The sequence below is a fragment of the Acinonyx jubatus genome, chromosome B2 (genome assembly GCF_027475565.1).
Source record: "Acinonyx jubatus isolate Ajub_Pintada_27869175 chromosome B2, VMU_Ajub_asm_v1.0, whole genome shotgun sequence".
Taxonomy (NCBI): Eukaryota; Metazoa; Chordata; class Mammalia; order Carnivora; family Felidae; genus Acinonyx; species Acinonyx jubatus.
The window spans coordinates 61,539,711-61,556,545 of record NC_069385.1 but is presented as its reverse complement, the minus strand read 5'-3'; the positions used below and the strand labels follow the sequence as shown (position 1 = coordinate 61,556,545).

General features: G+C 49.5%; 1 protein-coding gene across 1 annotated transcript; it reads left to right on the top strand.

The window, feature by feature from the left end:
* The first annotated feature begins 8,696 nt into the window (after positions 1–8,696).
* PRDM13 (PR/SET domain 13) lies at positions 8,697–16,615 on the top strand. Its single transcript, XM_027057201.2, has 4 exons — positions 8,697–8,840; positions 10,354–10,485; positions 10,786–10,906; positions 14,298–16,615. The coding sequence occupies exons 1-4, from the start codon at positions 8,697–8,699 to the stop codon at positions 16,040–16,042; spliced, it is 2,142 nt and encodes a 713-aa protein (XP_026913002.1). The 3' UTR covers positions 16,043–16,615.
* The last annotated feature ends 220 nt before the right edge of the window (positions 16,616–16,835 follow it).

The following is a 16,835-nucleotide window of genomic DNA, read 5'->3' as shown; positions in this document are numbered from 1 at the left end:
TGCTACCTATCAATGATGATTATTACCTGTATCGATTATTTCACTAAGTGCCGCCAAACAATAACATTTGTATTTTTAAACTCCTTCTTCGTTTATTAGCTGGATTATGTCTATCAAGCAAGGCTTGCCTCATCAATTATTTGTTGCCCTGAGGTACACACAAGTGTATCTTATGTGACTAAGTGGCTTCTGGTGTCAAGAAGTCCTGCTTCATTTACTATGTGATGTACAATTTCCAGACTTGGGATACATAGTGCCTTATAGGGCCCAGAAAGTGGTAGCATAAGTATTATCATAAAAATATTAATAACTATTATTAATAATTAATCACTAATATTAATAACTAAGAATTATTAATTATTACTGAGTGCATTTCTGAGTATATCCCATGCCCTAAGTGCTATGTCAAGCACTTTGCATCAACATCTCATAATTTTCTCAACAACTCTGTGATGTAGGTCTTCTTATTCCGCATTTTTACAGATGAGAATATTGAAGAATAAAAATGTTACCCTTGTTCAAGGTCATATGGCCAATAAGTCTCAGAGGCAAGATATGAATCCAGGCGGTCTGACTCCAGGGCCCACTCTCAACCACTGGGACATTCCGTGATCACTTAATGATCCTCATAGAGGACAACAGAGATGTTAAACCTTCTGAATGCAGCGTGGTCAAGTGAAAATGGCCTGGGCTTTGAATTCAGATGTGGGAAGAGGGGCTTCTGGATGGCTCAGTTGGTTAAGTGTCCGGCTTGGGCTCAGGTCATGGTCTCGTGGTTCACGGGTTTGAGCCCCACATCAGGCTCTGCACTGACAGTGTGGAGGCTGCTTGGGATTCTCTGTCTCTCTGCCCCTCCCCCACTTGAGCTTTCTCTCTCTCTCTCTCTCTCTCTCTCTCTCTCTCTCAAAATTAAATAAACAACAAAAAAAGAAGGGTGTGGGAATAATTTTATATCTATTATTTATCATGTGACCCTAAGCAAGCATCTTAACTTCTGAACATTTCTCATTGTAAAAGGTAATGAAATCTACTTCATAGTGTCATTATGATGATTAAACCTAACAATTTGTTTTCTGTTGGGTATTTAAAAAATGATAAAAAATGTATGCTGCTCAAAAATTAAAAGACAAATCACCCAATTAAAAACTGGACAAAGAATTTGAATAAATAGTTCTCCAAAGAAGATATACAAATGGCAAGATGCACATAAAAGGATGCTTGAGCAGTATTCAGTTAGTCCTTAGGGAAATGCAAATCAAAACTACAATGAGGTACCACTTGACCCCTGCCAGGCTGGACATAATTTAAAAAGACAAATAATGAAACATGTTGAAGGATATGGAGAAACTAGAACACGCATGTGCTGCTGGTAGGACTGTAAAATTGTGCAGCTGCTTTGGAAAACAGTTTGATAGTTACTCAAAAAAATTAAACATAGAGTTATATGATCCAGCAATCCCACTCATAGGTATATATGCAAAAGAACTAAAACATATACACACAAAAACTTGTATGCAAATGTTCATAATGGCATTATACATAGTAGCAAAGAAGAAGAAACAACCCAAAGGCCTATCTACTGATGAATGGGTAAGTAAAATGTGATGTGTCTCTACCATAGAATATTATTCATCCATGAAAAGGAACATACTGGTACATGCTATAACATGGCTGAACCTTAAAAAATTATGCTAAGAATCCAGTCATAATAGACCACATATTGTGTGGTTCCTTTTATATGGAATGTGCAAAATAAGCAAACCTTTGCAGACAGAAAGTACATTGGGGTTGCTTAGAAGCGAAAAGTTTGGGAACAGATGGAGAGTGATAGCTAATGGTTATGGGCTTTCTTTTGGGGAAAAGGGATGAAAATGCTCTAAGATTAGATTGTGTTGACTGTTGTACAACCCTGTGAATATAACTTAAAGAAACTGAACTGTACCTTTTAAATGATTGAATTGTATGGTATATGAATTATATTTCAATAAACCTGATTAAGAAAGAAAAATAGTGTGCATGCGCAAAAAGATTCATCTTTTGTAATCTTACCTAATTTTTATGGTTTGATTAATTTTTTTTAACGTTTATTTATTTTTGAGACAGAGACAGAGCATGAACAGGGGAGGATCAGAGAGACAGGGGGACACAGAATCTGAAACAGTCTCCAGGCTCTGAGCTGTCAGCACAGAGCCCGACGCGGGGCTCGAACTCACGGACCGCGAGATCATGACCTGAGCGAAGTTGGCCGCTTAACCGACTGAGCCACCCAGGCGCCCCCTAATTTTTATGTTTTGATTATGCATGTATTTGAAAGGCTATCTGAATGTGAACTCCTACTATAAAATGAAGATATATAAAATTCAAACATACTTTCAGGAAACTAAAATGTATCATCATTTAGTTATGGACATGAATAACATGAGTGATGGCATCTCATTTTTAAAAGTTTTATTTATCTATTTATTTTGAGAGATGGGGAAGGAGAGAGAGAGAGAGCATTTGTGCACGCATACCAGCAGGTAAGGGAGAAACAGAGAGAGAGAGGGAGAGAGAGAATTCCAAGCAGGTTCTGCACTGTCAGCATGGAGCCCCAGGAGGAGCCCTATCTCACTGACCGTGAGATCATGACCTGAGCTGAAATCAAGAGCTGGACACTCAACCGACTAAGCCACCCAGGTGCCCTGGCATTGGATTTTAAATCAGATAAATACATAATTGGTGGTGATATTAGGTGAATACACGGTATACTACTAGTGAACTTAACTGTTATTCAGAGATGTTGGTTATGAATCTGAATTTGGTTTTAGTTCTGACATAAGCTGGATATTTTTATTGTTTCCTATTGCTATCATAATGACCATACAATGAATTTCCTTTGCTCACGGGTTGTCTTAGGGGCAATAAAGGTACCTGCCAGGACACCTTCCTCCCATTATGCACCACCTTCCACAAGAGTTGAAAACTGGGTCATTGGTTAAAGGAAAATTCTGTGCCTCCTAAACACAGATTTAAAAACTCTTTCTTCACGAGGTGGAACAGCCTGAAGAGGAAGGTTTTTAGGTCTGTTGAGGAACTGAAAGAGAGAAAAAATGTTTGGCTCATCACTGTCTCTCTGTCACGTGATCATCTTCTCTGCCCAGAACCTGCTTTGTAGAAGTTGGAGAACCTATCTTCCCTCCAGGGCTCAGGTAGGCAGGTGGGGACCTGGATTGGGTGGTGTCAACAGGTATCACTAGAGATAACTGGATTTGGGAGCCTAACTCTGAGTAGAGATCTAGTACGAAAGCCACTATTATGCTTTCTTCAGATCCACATATCACCTTCCTTTTCTTTTTTTCCTCTTTTTCCTTTGCCCCATGCATGTTTTTAAAGTGAATTCAATCTCCAAAGTAACTTTAATTGGAAATTCATTCTTATGTTATCAAATCCAAAACAACAGCAAAAGGTATGCAGTAAAAATTCTCTGCCCATCCCAAGCTTAGACACCGGGAGTCTCTCACCCCTCCAGGGAACCCATGTTTCCAGGTGGATTTAAACAAATTAAGAGATAAACAAGGAAACCTAGATAATTTTGGAAATATCTGTTCTCTCCCTCACCGTTCTTTTGTTCAGTATTCATCTGTCATTTCTGGCTTCTCTGCTTTCAGGGGCTGAAAGAAGTTGTCACTGCTCTCTGCATAGACAATTGTCTCAGCCTGAGCTCCAGGCTAATTTCTAGCTTCTATAAGGCCTTGTACCTTCAGCTCAGAAAGCCAACAGTCACTTCATAGTGAAGATTTACAAGAGACCATATATCTACATACACAGTCTGAACTTAGGTGAATACTTATCATTCTGCTTGTGTTTTATCATAGGGGGTATATATTTCACATACACTTTCACACATCAGGAAATATTTTCATTGACTGATTTGAGTGTGACGTTCTCTTTAACATAAAAACAACCCCCATACTTTTGTTTCTTTTGACTTCTTTTTTTTCTAATTCAAATACCAAATTGTTCTCGTGATTGCCCCAAGAGAGGGTATGTTCTTTAGGGGTGGGGATGGGAGGCAGAGATAAAGACCAAGAAAGCCAAACTCTTCAAGAAGCGGGGGGGGAAGGAAAGGAAAAAAAAAAACCCGTCTGGGAATCTCAAGAACATCTTTATTTCGCCTTTTAACACCCCGCCTTTCTGATTAAAGAGTTCAGACCAGCTCCCCCGCCTCCGTTCAATTATCCCCCAGCATCTTTTCTCAGAAGCTGTCACCACCACTTGCTGAACCACAGCCCCATCGTGAGCCATTAGCCCGGTTCTGTTCCGTTTTGCTTTTCTTTCCTCAGTTTCTCCCTGCAAGCTTTATAAATCTCCCCTGGAGGAGGAGTGTCCAAGCGGGTGGAAGTCTGAGCACAATGCAACCTGAGAATTTCTGTCACTCTCTGCATATGCTCCTAAGTGCTTTAATCCCAATTAGGGGCGGCTGACACACGGTCCTATTCATTCCCATCAGCTCTTGAATACATTTGCCTAGAAATGAACTTCACAAATAGAGGCTCTCCTAAATGTGCCCAACAGCAAGGAAAATCGAATTGAGTGCGGGCTCATTCGGCAGCGGCCGGCAGAGGAGCGTTGAATGTGGAGGTGCCCCGAGACATTGCAATTCAGCAACACGCTCGCTGACTTTTCTTTGCACCATGTCAACCGAAAGAACCAAGAAATAAGTTGGGGGAACTCCGGTTAAAAGGCAACTTGAGAGGCACTCTGAATACTTTTATTGAGCCGCTTCCAATGAAGGACTTAAAAAACAACAAAAAAGGCACCACAAAACCCACCAGCAGCGTCCGGGCTGCGTCCTGGCCGCACGTTTGGAGCCTACCGGCCGCGGCGCACCCACCGGCCTCGCAATTAAGGGGAAAATGGCCCCGTCGCCTGCGTGTCATCTGGTGGCGTTCCCAGAGCCCGTCGCCGCCGCCCTATTCAGACCCGGCCTTAATGTCCCACCCGCGCCTTGGGGGCCGCGCAGCTGGTCCGCGCTGACCCGCGGTCCTGGCCGGGGCGGACACCCTCGGGGGGCGCGGCCCTGGTCACCTCAGGCCCCAACTCCGCCGAGTGTCGCTCCCTCCCCTGCGTCTTCGCCAGCGATCCCTGACCTCGCGCAGCTCCCTCCATCCTGGGGTTCGATACTCTGCCGGGGTTGGAGGGGGGTGGGGTTGGTGACTCCTCAAACACGCGGGTCCCCAAGACAGAGGGTCTCTGGATGCAGCCAACTCGGCCCTCCCCACCCCCCCCTCGTCCCCCGGGGACCCGAAGCCCAAGGGCTCTGCGCCCCGGCGACCCGCAGCTCTGCAGAAGGATATTCCGGAAGGAGCCGCTCAACTCGGCACCTACGGCGCGCGGGGCCCCTTTTTCTAGGCGGAGCCCAGCCGGGTCACACGTGCTCGGCGCCGGCAGCATTTCCAGCCCGGCACTCGCGCGCGGGGACCGCCCCCCTAACGCTGCCGGGTCTGGAGCGGCGCCGGGAGCGGAGCTACTAGCTCTCCGCAGCCAGCGGCTCCGGCTGGCTCGCAGCACGCAGGCCTCGTTAGGGGCAACCTGTTACGGGGCAGGAGTGGTGCCCGTGCAGTTCCGCGGTGGGCAGCGAGCAGGGCCGCCCCCAAACCCGCCTCGCCCCGCACCTCCGTACAGGGGGGATTTCTCCTTAACGGGGCCCCTGGACGCCCATTTTAAGTCCATAAAAAAGCCGAGTGGAATGTTTTGATTGAGTCTCAACATTGTCTTTGAATAAGGCTGAGACCATGTAATTAATGTGTCTTTTTAATAAGGGACAATACGGCCGTTCAAGCTATTTAATTTCATTTAATTTTCCATCCCATTTGCTGCACAGCCCGCTTTTACTTTTAACACCCAGCCTTTCACGGCCCATCTTGCTCCACTGGGCACATTAGATTGGTTTCACCCTTGCTTTTTAGGGGAGAAAAAATAAAAGAAAATGTGTTCCTTTCCTCCTTTGTGGACAATTTATTTCACTTGGGGAACTTCAACTCTGAGCCACAGGACAGAATAAAACTCGGCGAGCTGGTGTGAATGCCTCTGGCGCAGTCCCTTTCTTCTCGAGGGGCTGGGAACCAGCCACAATTGGCTATATTAATAAATAACTTTCCTCACAGTCGGCCTTTACATGGTCCTATTGATAAAATTGTTCGCGTGTCGTTCACGCTTTTTCACTCATTAAGGAGGGCCGGGGAGGAGCCCCGAACCCAGGCCCGGAGCTCGCCCCTTCCCGCTCATGGTGCTGGTAATTTAAACTGGGTGTCATCCCGGAGTCGCCAGGCCAGAGGTTAGAGGGACATGTTCATGGCTTAAATTTATTGCCCTCGACTTCGGAGCGGCTTCCTCTCCTCCTCCCCTCCCCCGGCTTTTGCCATTCATGGGCTGCCTGATCAAAGGCTCCCTCTCCCTCGCCGGCAGCCTTCGAAGCCCTAAGAGGGGCAATTGGAGGATTAAGAGGAAAGATCGGTGGCAGCTCCCTCAGAAAGTGGTTCTGGTCACAGCGTGGCTGCGCGGCCAGAGGGGCCGCAGCGTGCGGCCGCGAGGACCTACCAGGTGTCTGTCTCTGTTCTCCGCCTCAGCAGCCGCGCCTACACAGGCTTTGGAGTTAGCCCTGAGACCCGCCGTCCATGTGTCGCCGCACCGTTTGACTCGAGATGCTTAGACCTGAGACCCTTGACCGGGCCTGGATCCCCCGTTATGCTAACCTCGAGTTTTGGAGCGCCATTCGCTCTACCCACAGATCACTGCTGTTACTTTTCGTAACACACCCCAGTGAACTGCGGCGTGGAAGCTGAGTACATCATCATTCCCATGTTATGGATTAGAAGAATGAGGTTCTGAAGTGATTCACCGAAGTCTCCCTGAGTCTTGAATGCCAGAGCACAGACTGAAGGACCCCAAGTTTCCTGACAGTGTCCAGTACGGCCAACGCAGGTCTCCGTCGAGGGCTGCTACGGGGCTTTCTTGAGGGCCTGGTGGGACAAACCGCTGAGTTACAGGTGTCGCCACCTTGCGTCGGGCCGCCGTTGTTAACCACAGTCACCTCTGCCAGGGACCTCAGAACCACACCTTCCGCGGGCAGAGGCGGGTGGAGAATTCGGTGTAGTGGCTGTTGGGAGTCCTCCGCTCGAGTGTACGGTGTTTGGGCTTCCAACACAGGCGGGAAAACCACCGCCTCTCGGCCTCTCCTGGAATACCGCGATGGCCCGCATCCTGGTCCATAGGATTTGGGGAGCGGCGCCCAGGATGGGCAGCGCGTGGCAGGCGCAGGCAGAATTGTCACAAACATCTGAGGAGCTCAATCACTCCGCTATGTTATGAAAAGAAATGTCTCCGCACAAATCAGAGACTTCCCTTAAAAAAAAAAAAAGAAAAAGAAAAAGAAAAAGAAGAAAGACTGAGGAGCATTCTGGTACTCTGCTTTAACATTCCGGAGCACGCGCGTTCTCCTAGTTCACGAGTTGGGCTAAAGGCAGGTGTTGCTAATGCCCGCCTCATCCTCTTTCCCGCAACCTTTGATAGACTGCCTCTTTTTTTTTTTTCTTTTTAAAGTTAGCCCCAAGGATTCCCTCCCGTTTTAAAATGTAAAAGCAAATCCGGGCTTGAGTCGGTCGGTTGGCATGTGAGGGGGACCTGATAAGAAAGACCCAGTCTTGAGCATCCCTCTTCAACCCTCTGGTGAGGACAAGGCACAGGATTGCCGGCAAAGCCAGGGCCCCGAGGCCGCTTCCCTTTCCCAGAGAAAGTGCGGGTCCGGGGTGCACCCGAGGACGGTGGTGTACAACTTCCTACGTCTACCAAAACTGGTCGGGACGCTTCATATTTCGGGGCGAAACTGGACAGAAGGAACGAAAAAGCGGTTCTAAATAGACGACTGGCCTGGACCCAATCCCCTGAAATGGTAATATGGTCGTTATTTAAAAAGTGTAGGTATTTTCTGGTGTTTTCCCATCAAGTACCTGCCTAATTTCTGTATGGCACACGCCAGAAATCAATAGAAGTTAACAAGTCCTCCAAACAGTCCCCATCTCTTTGTTTAATCTCCTTTACAATAAAGCCAAGGGGAGAGAATTAAAAATCTTTGAAGTAGACCAAGGCTCAAAGGAATCAGCCAAGTAGACTTAAAGTAGTCACTTATTTCCCAAAACTGGTTTGTCGGCGAACAATAAAAGGAAGTAAAATTTATGGAGAAATTATACAGTGGATTTGTCACTTAAAATATCGTAACTGTCTCGAGGACAATACCCCATGCTGAGGATTAATGGTCCCGCCGGACCTTTGATTCACCAGCGCCTTTTCTTCGCCCTTGACAAATTGGATTTTTAGGAATGGGAAGGTCGCCTGGACCATTGTGCGCCAGCCATTCAGAGGCCTCGATTATGCAGAGGGCTGAGGGAACTACTCCATGTGACCCTCTCGGGTGGGACTCTGCAGCTGCTGCGCAGAGCAACTCTCTCACCAAACTCCGCGCCCTTGCGCTCGCGGTGCCAAAAGGCGCCCGCCCAGATTGAAAAGGCGCAGTGCATGCCCGCCCGCGTCACTGCGCGGGCGGAGGACGCACGTCGGGGTGCGGCTCTCTGGCTCGAGCGCCGCTCGGGCTCTGTCACCCGAGCCCTGTGCTGCACCCAGCGCGCCCACGCGCCTGCCTGGCGGCGGCGGCTGCAGCAATGCACGGAACAGCCCGCGCTCCGGCCACCAGCGTGAGCGCCGACTGCTGCATCCCGGCCGGCCTGCGCCTGGGGCCTGTGCCTGGAACCTTCAAGCTGGGCAAGTACCTGTCAGACCGCAGGGAACCCGGGCCCAAGAAAAAGGTATTAGCCATTCCGACCTCCGCCTCCAGCCATTCGCCTCCCTTTGCTCTGGCCCTGGCAGGGGTAGATAGGGCAAGCAGAGGAAAGGGGCGATTGAGTCGTTACCTGCCAATGCTGCCAGGTGGCCCGGAGACTCCAGTAACTCCTCGCAAGTCGCATTAACTGAGAGCTGGACGTGGGCCGAACTGTGGGGAAAGGACGTGGCTGAGAGGGGACAGCGCCGGGGCGGGGTGCATGGGGCTGTTTACGTGAGGGGACCACTCAGAATCCGCGGTTTCCCTGAAGCTCCCGAGTCTCGTTCGGAGAGGCGTGTGTGTGTGTGTTGAGGGGGGGAGCCGGGTCTCCCCGCAAATGCGCCCTTTCTCTGTTACACAGCGCGCAGGGCGTTGAAGACTTTTCTTACCTTCCCTTCAACGCGCTAATTTAAGGCTTAAATTCGCCTTAAAATAATTTAACCTCATGTGCTCCGAAAAAAACAATCTTTGGGAAACTCTCAGTTCTTAGGATGCACCCCCATCCCCACCCCCGCGGATGTCTGCTGGGGGTTTGGGGTAGATGGAGAGCGAGTGATCCAGGTAGTGGCTCCGCCTGGGGCCCCGACTGAGGGCGAGGAGTGCCCACCCGCCTGGGGCACCGGGTCCGCGCGTCTGCAGCCAGGCTTTGAGAGTCCAGGCTCGCAACTGGGAGGCGTCGGGGCCGACCCGCCAGTTCTAACTCTCCGAACTTCGTATAGACCTCCGAGCCGAGTCGGGTTTTAAAGGCTCCCTTCCGCCCTGAGGCGTCCCAGCCGGCAAAGGTTCTTCAACAGCTACCGCGAAAAGAAGGCAGGAGTCCGGTGGGGGGTGGCGGGGGAGGGGGGGGAGGACCTTAGCTTTGCCTAGTCGCTGCCTTGAGCTTTCTTGTAAGAAATTGCTCCCGCGCAGGGCCAGCGGGACCCGCATGTGACTCCCTACGCGATCATCCTCTTCCCCGCAGTCTAAAGTCTTCTTTACACGCGCTTTAATTGCTTTTAAATAGCCGGCCATGCTGCGGCCGGGTTGTTCGTTCACACACTTTCGCTGCCGGACTCCTAGGCACCTCCGCATCTTGGTGCTGTGTAGTGAGCCTGGGGAGGCACGATAGGGAGGTGAAGGAAACTCTGGGTTCTGGGGCTGACGTCTCTTTTATATTAACGACCGCTCTCAGAACCGCAAGAATAGGAACTGAGCGGGGGCGAGGGTGCGGGACATCTTGGTACAAGACCACCCCCCAGCCTCTCACCCGAGGATGCTTTCGCTCTTGGTGTTGCCAAGGTGGGACGAGAGAGGGGACTGTTATAGTAGCCAGCCTCCTGTCTTCCTCCCTTCCTTAAGCAAGGTTCCTAGGAATTACCTTCCTCCCAGCAGCCCACAGAGGTCTGGCCAAAGCGAACGCAACCATTTTTCAGAGTCGGGTGGGGTGTTGGATAAACTTTCCCTCTGGATTGTGGGCCTGGCCGTGGCGCGAGGAAGAACGACCACTGCTTGTGTTGCAGGTGCGCATGGTGAGAGGGGAGCTGGTGGACGAGTCGGGGGGCTCCCCTCTGGAATGGATAGGGTTAATCCGGGCAGCCAGGAACCCCCAGGAACAGACTCTCGAAGCTATTGCAGACTTACCCGGAGGACAGGTACTGTGGGCTTCCCCCACCACTGCCAATTCTACCTACCTAACCGTTACTGAGGTGGCCATCAATATTAAGAACAAAGCGCTTTAGCTGGAGGTCTCATTTAAACGTCTCAACAACCCTCTAAGGCATACACTATTATTTTCCCCGTTTGAAGAATGAGGGAAGTGAGGTTCAGAGAGGTCCAATAGTTTTTTCAGGGTCACACAGCGTCAGAGCGGGGACTTGAACCTTTCCTTTTAGTTGCTTTTAGACAGATTACCCAGGAAATGACAGCAAGCTGTCCCGTTCCTTGTGTCCCAGATCTTCTATCGAGCTCTTCGAGACGTCCAGCCAGGGGAGGAGCTGACCGTGTGGTATTCCAACTCCTTGGCTCAGTGGTTCGACATCCCCACAATTGCAACTCCGACGCACGACGAGAAAGGTACCGAGCCTGAGAGGGCCTCCAGGCCAGCGCGGGTGGGTGACAGTCCAGCCCTTCTCCATTCTTTGGACGCGACCCCAGGGCCTTTCTCTCGAGCTATGTAAAACTGAATTCATGCTCCCTGTCTGTGTGAGCAGAGAGACGACGTCACCACTACCACCTTACAATCAACAGTAAATGATAATAGCGACAATAATCTGTCTCGCGACGACATCGAAAAAATACTTTATGAACATGGGGGCTATCCTTTCCTATTGCATACCCAGAGACAATTATTTACTCAATTAAGAATCCATAAAGAAACCTTAACATATTATTAATCACATCATGAGCTCCAAAAAGCATAACTCAAACCTGGAACGTTTTTAGAAGGTGGAAGGGCTTCTCTTCACTGGTTTGAAGAACAGTATTTCCACGGGATTTTAGAAGCATTACGGTACTTACAGCTGGTCTGTTGGCAGGTACTGAAGCCCTTCCATTTAAATGGTATTTATTCATTTCCCCCTCCCTACTTAAATTGAATCTGGGTTGTATCCCAGTTTCTTCTTAGATTTATTTGATCCCTTCCAAAGCCAAGAGTGGATTTATGCAAATAAGGGGCAGTAACTAAAGAGAAGAACATTTTCAAACCTCCCCTAGAACACTGAAGAACACTGTCTGTGAAAAAAAAAATCTGGGTGGTGCTATAAGAGTTCAGATCTTGAGACCTCCCTTTTAATTCACAAAGCTTCCATGACTTTCTTTTTTCCTTGTCAATTGTTAAGGTTTGTAATTTCTCCTAAAGACACAGTTATATTTAAAGTCAATATAATGAATGTTGTGAAATATTTTAACATGCTGTCCTCCCAAATTGCCTGCTCAAATCTCATCCGTCTAGAAATAAAGAAATTAATGCAAATGTGAGAATTAAGAAACAATTCATGAATAAGACAGAATGAAGTTTATTTAGAATGATGAATCACTTCATTTCAAAGTATCACTGTCTTGTGGGTAGACTTGTGTGTACAGTATTCATAAAAGATTATCCTAAAGTAGCTTGTTCCTTATACTACATTATATTAAATTCTTTTGTCAACTTCTCCCACTAAAAGAGAAACATGATAAAAGATCTGTAGTGGAGAACTCTGTAATCTGCCACTACAGGACAATTCCAACAGCTGCTGACCTTTAGGGGCCAGACATTTCTACACAGAACACCCCTCCTTAGGCACTCTCAAATCATACAAAAGCAACCTGTTTGAGTGGTGGCCCTCGTGTTTTCATTTCAGCCAATTAAGCTTATGAACAGATGTCAGAATAAACACCATTTTCCTTTTGGGAAGGCATGGGCTATTCTGAACCCTGACTTCCCCACCTTTGATATACTTGAAATCTTGGCAACCTCAGGGTTACACCAAGATGAGGAGGCAAAGTCACTCATGAAGTGTGTTTGACACTTTTGGCATGACTTGGATTTCAGAGTCCGGAGAACATGTCAGTTGGTTAGAATAAATTGAAAAAGGAACATAATGAAACAGAGAATTTGCTTAACTCTTGAAAAGATGAAGAAATAAGTAGGGAAGGCTGCTATTCTTCCAACATTGAGTAACTCCAGTGGGTTTCAATTCCATAGTAATTTTAAGGAAAATATGGACCCTTTGTTTTAGGAAGGAAGCTTACTTGGCTTTTTGATTGACTAGAGTCATTCCAGGGCAGCCTTTGAAAATTCCTTCTTTAAAAAGGGGTAGAGAGGGAGGTTCTGAACTTAGGAGAAGGGAGGTTATTTAAGATGTTAAATCAGCATACCCAGCAAGAGAACCCAGGAAGTCTCTTCTTTTTTTTCCAGATTTATTTTACAGGGATGTTCAATACAAGTTAACAGAAATACTGAAATGATTTTATTTAAGTTTTCCATGAACAATTAGGGTAGGCTCTCAGAGGTAAATCCTCGCCCCCCACTCTGCTTTCTGCCCTACCTTGATGTCAGCTGGAATGAACTGATCCTTGCATCTTAGTTATCTAGAGGGACTACTTGCTTTATGCAAAGCTGAAAGTAAAACACCTGAAGGGAAGAAGATATAGGACTTTTTTCAGTTGTTTTTGTAGTAATGCTTTAGAAGTTTGAGCTGCTTGTGTGCAAGGGGGAGGGAATTTAATTTTTCCATTGAATTTAATAAGACAAACTTTGGGTACTTCCTTGTGGCTCAACTAACTTCTTTCTCACAGACATTCTTCAGTATTATCAAGCAACCATAACACCAAAAAAAGAAACCAAACTGCAAGATTGCTGTTTTCTGTCCAGATATAACAAGACCGTTTTAAAGTGAAAATTAACTTCCACCATGTGATCACAATCTGTTTCATACCTGTGTCCCTCGATTGTGTTCCCAGACCTTGGCCAAATTAAAAACAACTAATGTTAATAATATTAAACACAAGAAAAGGCTTGACAGCAAAAACATGTATATAGTTCCTCGTAGAGAATTGTATGCTTACTAAAAGCTGAGTATCTGTATCATATCTATCTATATATTCATTTCATAAAAACTAAACTATCTTTTCCAAGGACTTTATTATTATGCCTGGACTGGTGCAGCTTTCTAGGAGTTAATTAATTACCAGGTGGAACAACTGAGAACATAATACGACATCATCCTTCAATTTTTAGACTATAAGGACATAGGGCGTTTTCTTTTTTTCTCATCAAATTAAATGGGGTTAAAGAGGAAATAAAGATACAAATAATTTTGAAGAATAGCAGATTATAGTCCCTATGTGGTCCTTCAGTTGGTCACGCTCCAGGAAAACCTCAGGCAAAATGTTTAAGGCTGGGAGGCAGTGGGAAGGGTGGGTAATGGACATAAAAGGCATTGTTGTATGAAAAGGAATGATTACATATGGCCCATACATACAAGATATTGTCTCGCCTGGTAATGAGGCGCTCACGACCATTAGATTGGTCTTTGTTCAGTTTATCCAAACTCCTTGACATACGCCACCTATTCTGCAAACGCCAACAGATGGGCCCGGGCACAGCACAGCCTCAACACTTGATTTAAAGCAACAGCTGCTCTCTCTGCTCGTTTCTTCCCCCGGCTAGCCTGCCTGAGCGCTGCCCTCCCAAGGAAGATTTGCTCGGATGGCCCGGAGGAAGTCTTCGTTGGAAAGGCACAGGTCACTTCTTTGGCTTCTGAGTAATCCCAGAGGATGGAGATGGTGACAAAGTTGGCCATTTGGGGCTTCTCGGAGTCCTTGCTACAGTGGGGCCACCGAACTAACTCACTCTCTGGGCCCCAAGAACACTCTTGCTCATACCTCTGGTCATAAATCTGGGCTTTGCCTTGGGTGCGCTTTCTTTCTCTTTTGCTTGTTCGCCTCTCACGGGGTCGCTTTCCCACTCTTTCTCGCCCAGGGGAGGAGCGCTACATTTGCTGGTACTGCTGGAGGACGTTTAGATACCCCAACAGCCTTAAGGCCCACCTACGTTTCCACTGCGTGCTCAGCAGCGGCGGGGGCCGAACCTACCTGCACCACGAGCACGCTGCTCGCCAAAGCGTTGCCCCGGCCGCGGATGGCCTTCCCTTCTCTCCGAAACCCCCAGCGCCCGACTTTGCCGCGGCCGCCCCGGCTGGCACTCTGAGGCCCCACTCGCAGGCCCCGCCGCCTCTCCAGGCCTGCGGAGCGCGGGAGAGTATCAAGCGCGAGGCCTCCTCTGCGCCCTCGGCCACGTCGCCACCCGCGGCCAAGTGGGGGCAGTCCAAGAAGAGCAAGGAGCAGCCGGACCGCGCCCTAGACATGAGCGGGGCCTCCCGGGGACACGGCCACTTCCTCGGCATCGTAGGCGGCTCCCCAGCTGGGGGCGGTGGCCTGGCCTTCTACCCCGGAGTGCGCTCGGCTTTCAAGCCTGCCGGCTTGGCCAGGGCGGCCGCGGCCGCGCATGGCGACCCCTACCGGGAGGAGGGCGGCGGCAAGCCTGGGTCCGGCTTGGCCTTAGGCAGGTTGCTGGGCGGGGGCCGGGCGGGCGGACGCCCGGTAAGCGGGGAGAACCCCGCGGCAGGCGGCGCCGGCCACCACCATCACCACCATGCGCACCACCACCATCACCATTCCAAGTGCCTGCTCTCGGGGGACCCGCCGCCGCCTGGCCTACCCTGCTCGGGGGGCCTGCGCAGCTTCCCTCTGCTCCCCGGGGCCCCGGAAGAGGCGTCAGCCTTCAAGCATGTGGAACGCGCCCAGCCAGCGGCGCCTGCGCTGCCGGGAGCGCGTTTCGCCCAGTTGCCCTCTGCGACCGGGCTGCCCGTCGAGCGCTGCGCGCTGCCGGCCCTCGACGCGGGCGGGCTCAAAGCCTACCCGGGTGGCGAGTGCAGCCACCTACCTGCCGTCATGCCGGCTTTTACCGTCTACAACGGGGAGCTACTCTACGGCTCACCGGCCGCCGCCGCTTATTACCCGCTCAAACTGCACTTTGGCGGGCTGCTCAAGTATCCGGAGTCCATCTCCTACTTCAGCGGGCCTGCGGCGGCGGCAGCAGCAGCGGCAGCTGCCGCTCTAAGCCCTGCGGAGCTCGGCTCCCTGGCTAGCATCGACCGAGAGATCGCTATGCACACGCAGCAGCTGTCCGAGATGGCAGCCGGGAAAAGCCGAGGCCGCCTGGACGCGGGGACGCTGCCACCCGCCGTCGTGGCGGCGGGCGGCGCTGGGGGTGGCGGCAGCGTAGGTGGCGGCGCCGGCAAGTCCAAGACCGGCCACCTGTGTCTCTACTGCGGCAAGTTGTACTCGCGCAAGTACGGGCTCAAGATTCACATGCGGACGCACACCGGCTACAAGCCGCTCAAGTGCAAAGTGTGCCTGCGGCCCTTCGGCGACCCCAGCAATCTGAACAAGCACATCCGGCTGCACGCCGAGGGCAACACGCCCTACCGCTGCGAGTTCTGCGGCAAGGTGCTGGTGCGCCGCCGGGACCTGGAGCGCCACGTCAAGTCCCGCCACCCCGGCCAAAACCTGCTAGCCAAGGCGGGCGATGGCCCCGGCGCGGAGCCTGACTACCCGCCGGAGCCTGGGGAGCCCAAGAGCGACAACGACAGCGATGTGGACGTCTGCTTCACGGACGACCAGAGCGACCCTGAGGCTGGAGGCGGCGTTGAGCGCGACCCATAACGAGTCTTCCCGGGAAAGGGTGGCTTTGGGAGGCGGGAACGGAGATAAGAAGTTGGGGAGGGGAGAGTGGTTCTCTTTTGGGAGAAGAGAGGAGCTCCTGGAGAGTGAACCGGTTGACAAAACCGTTTTTATTTTGGTTGGGCGCCAGATTTGGAACAGTGAGAGGTCCCAGGTCCTACAGTGAAATTCAGAGCTAAGGTTTAGAAGTGGCTCATAGAAATCTGGCTTTTTGCGTAGCCGGAGCGAGTCGGGTCCCTGTGGACCTTTGGACTCCGCGGGTAGTCTCTCCCATGAACCACCCAGGAGGTCTGCTCTCAAGGTTTAGGATCGCATTAATGTGAACTTCACAGCGCCCTTGAGGGCGTCGATTTTAACTGCCATGTATATTTAAATTGTTCTTTAATGTGGAGGAAATTGTGCCTTTTGAAACGATGTTGTGTGTGTGTGTGTGTGTGTGTTTACATTAGTATTTCACTAAATAGGTGAAACAGTAGTCAAAGTTCGGTAGACGTGACATCCATCCATCTATCCAAATATTTCCATTTCATCTGTTCTCGTGTCAAAGACTATGCCTTCCCGCATTGACTATATAGTGGTAGCAGGTGTGCAAATTGGTCAAGTTGCAATTATTTATAAAAGAGTAATGACAAATGTAAAATATCTAAAGCATGAATCTAAAAGCACGCAATATATAATTTTAAAGAAAATGTCTTATTTGGTAGAGTACAGATGTGATGTATGTTGTTTTACAATGAATGATGTACAGTGGATTCAGTATTTTGGTCTTGGTTCC

Coding starts and splice junctions, on each gene's coding strand:
- PRDM13 (XM_027057201.2), top strand. CDS start 8,697: ATGCACGGAACAGCCCGCGCTCCGGCCACCAGCGTGAGCGCCGACTGC. Junction 10,486..10,785: donor CAGACTTACCCGGAGGACAG/GTACTGTGGGCT, acceptor CTTGTGTCCCAG/ATCTTCTATCGAGCTCTTCG. Junction 10,907..14,297: donor TCCGACGCACGACGAGAAAG/GTACCGAGCCTG, acceptor TTTCTCGCCCAG/GGGAGGAGCGCTACATTTGC.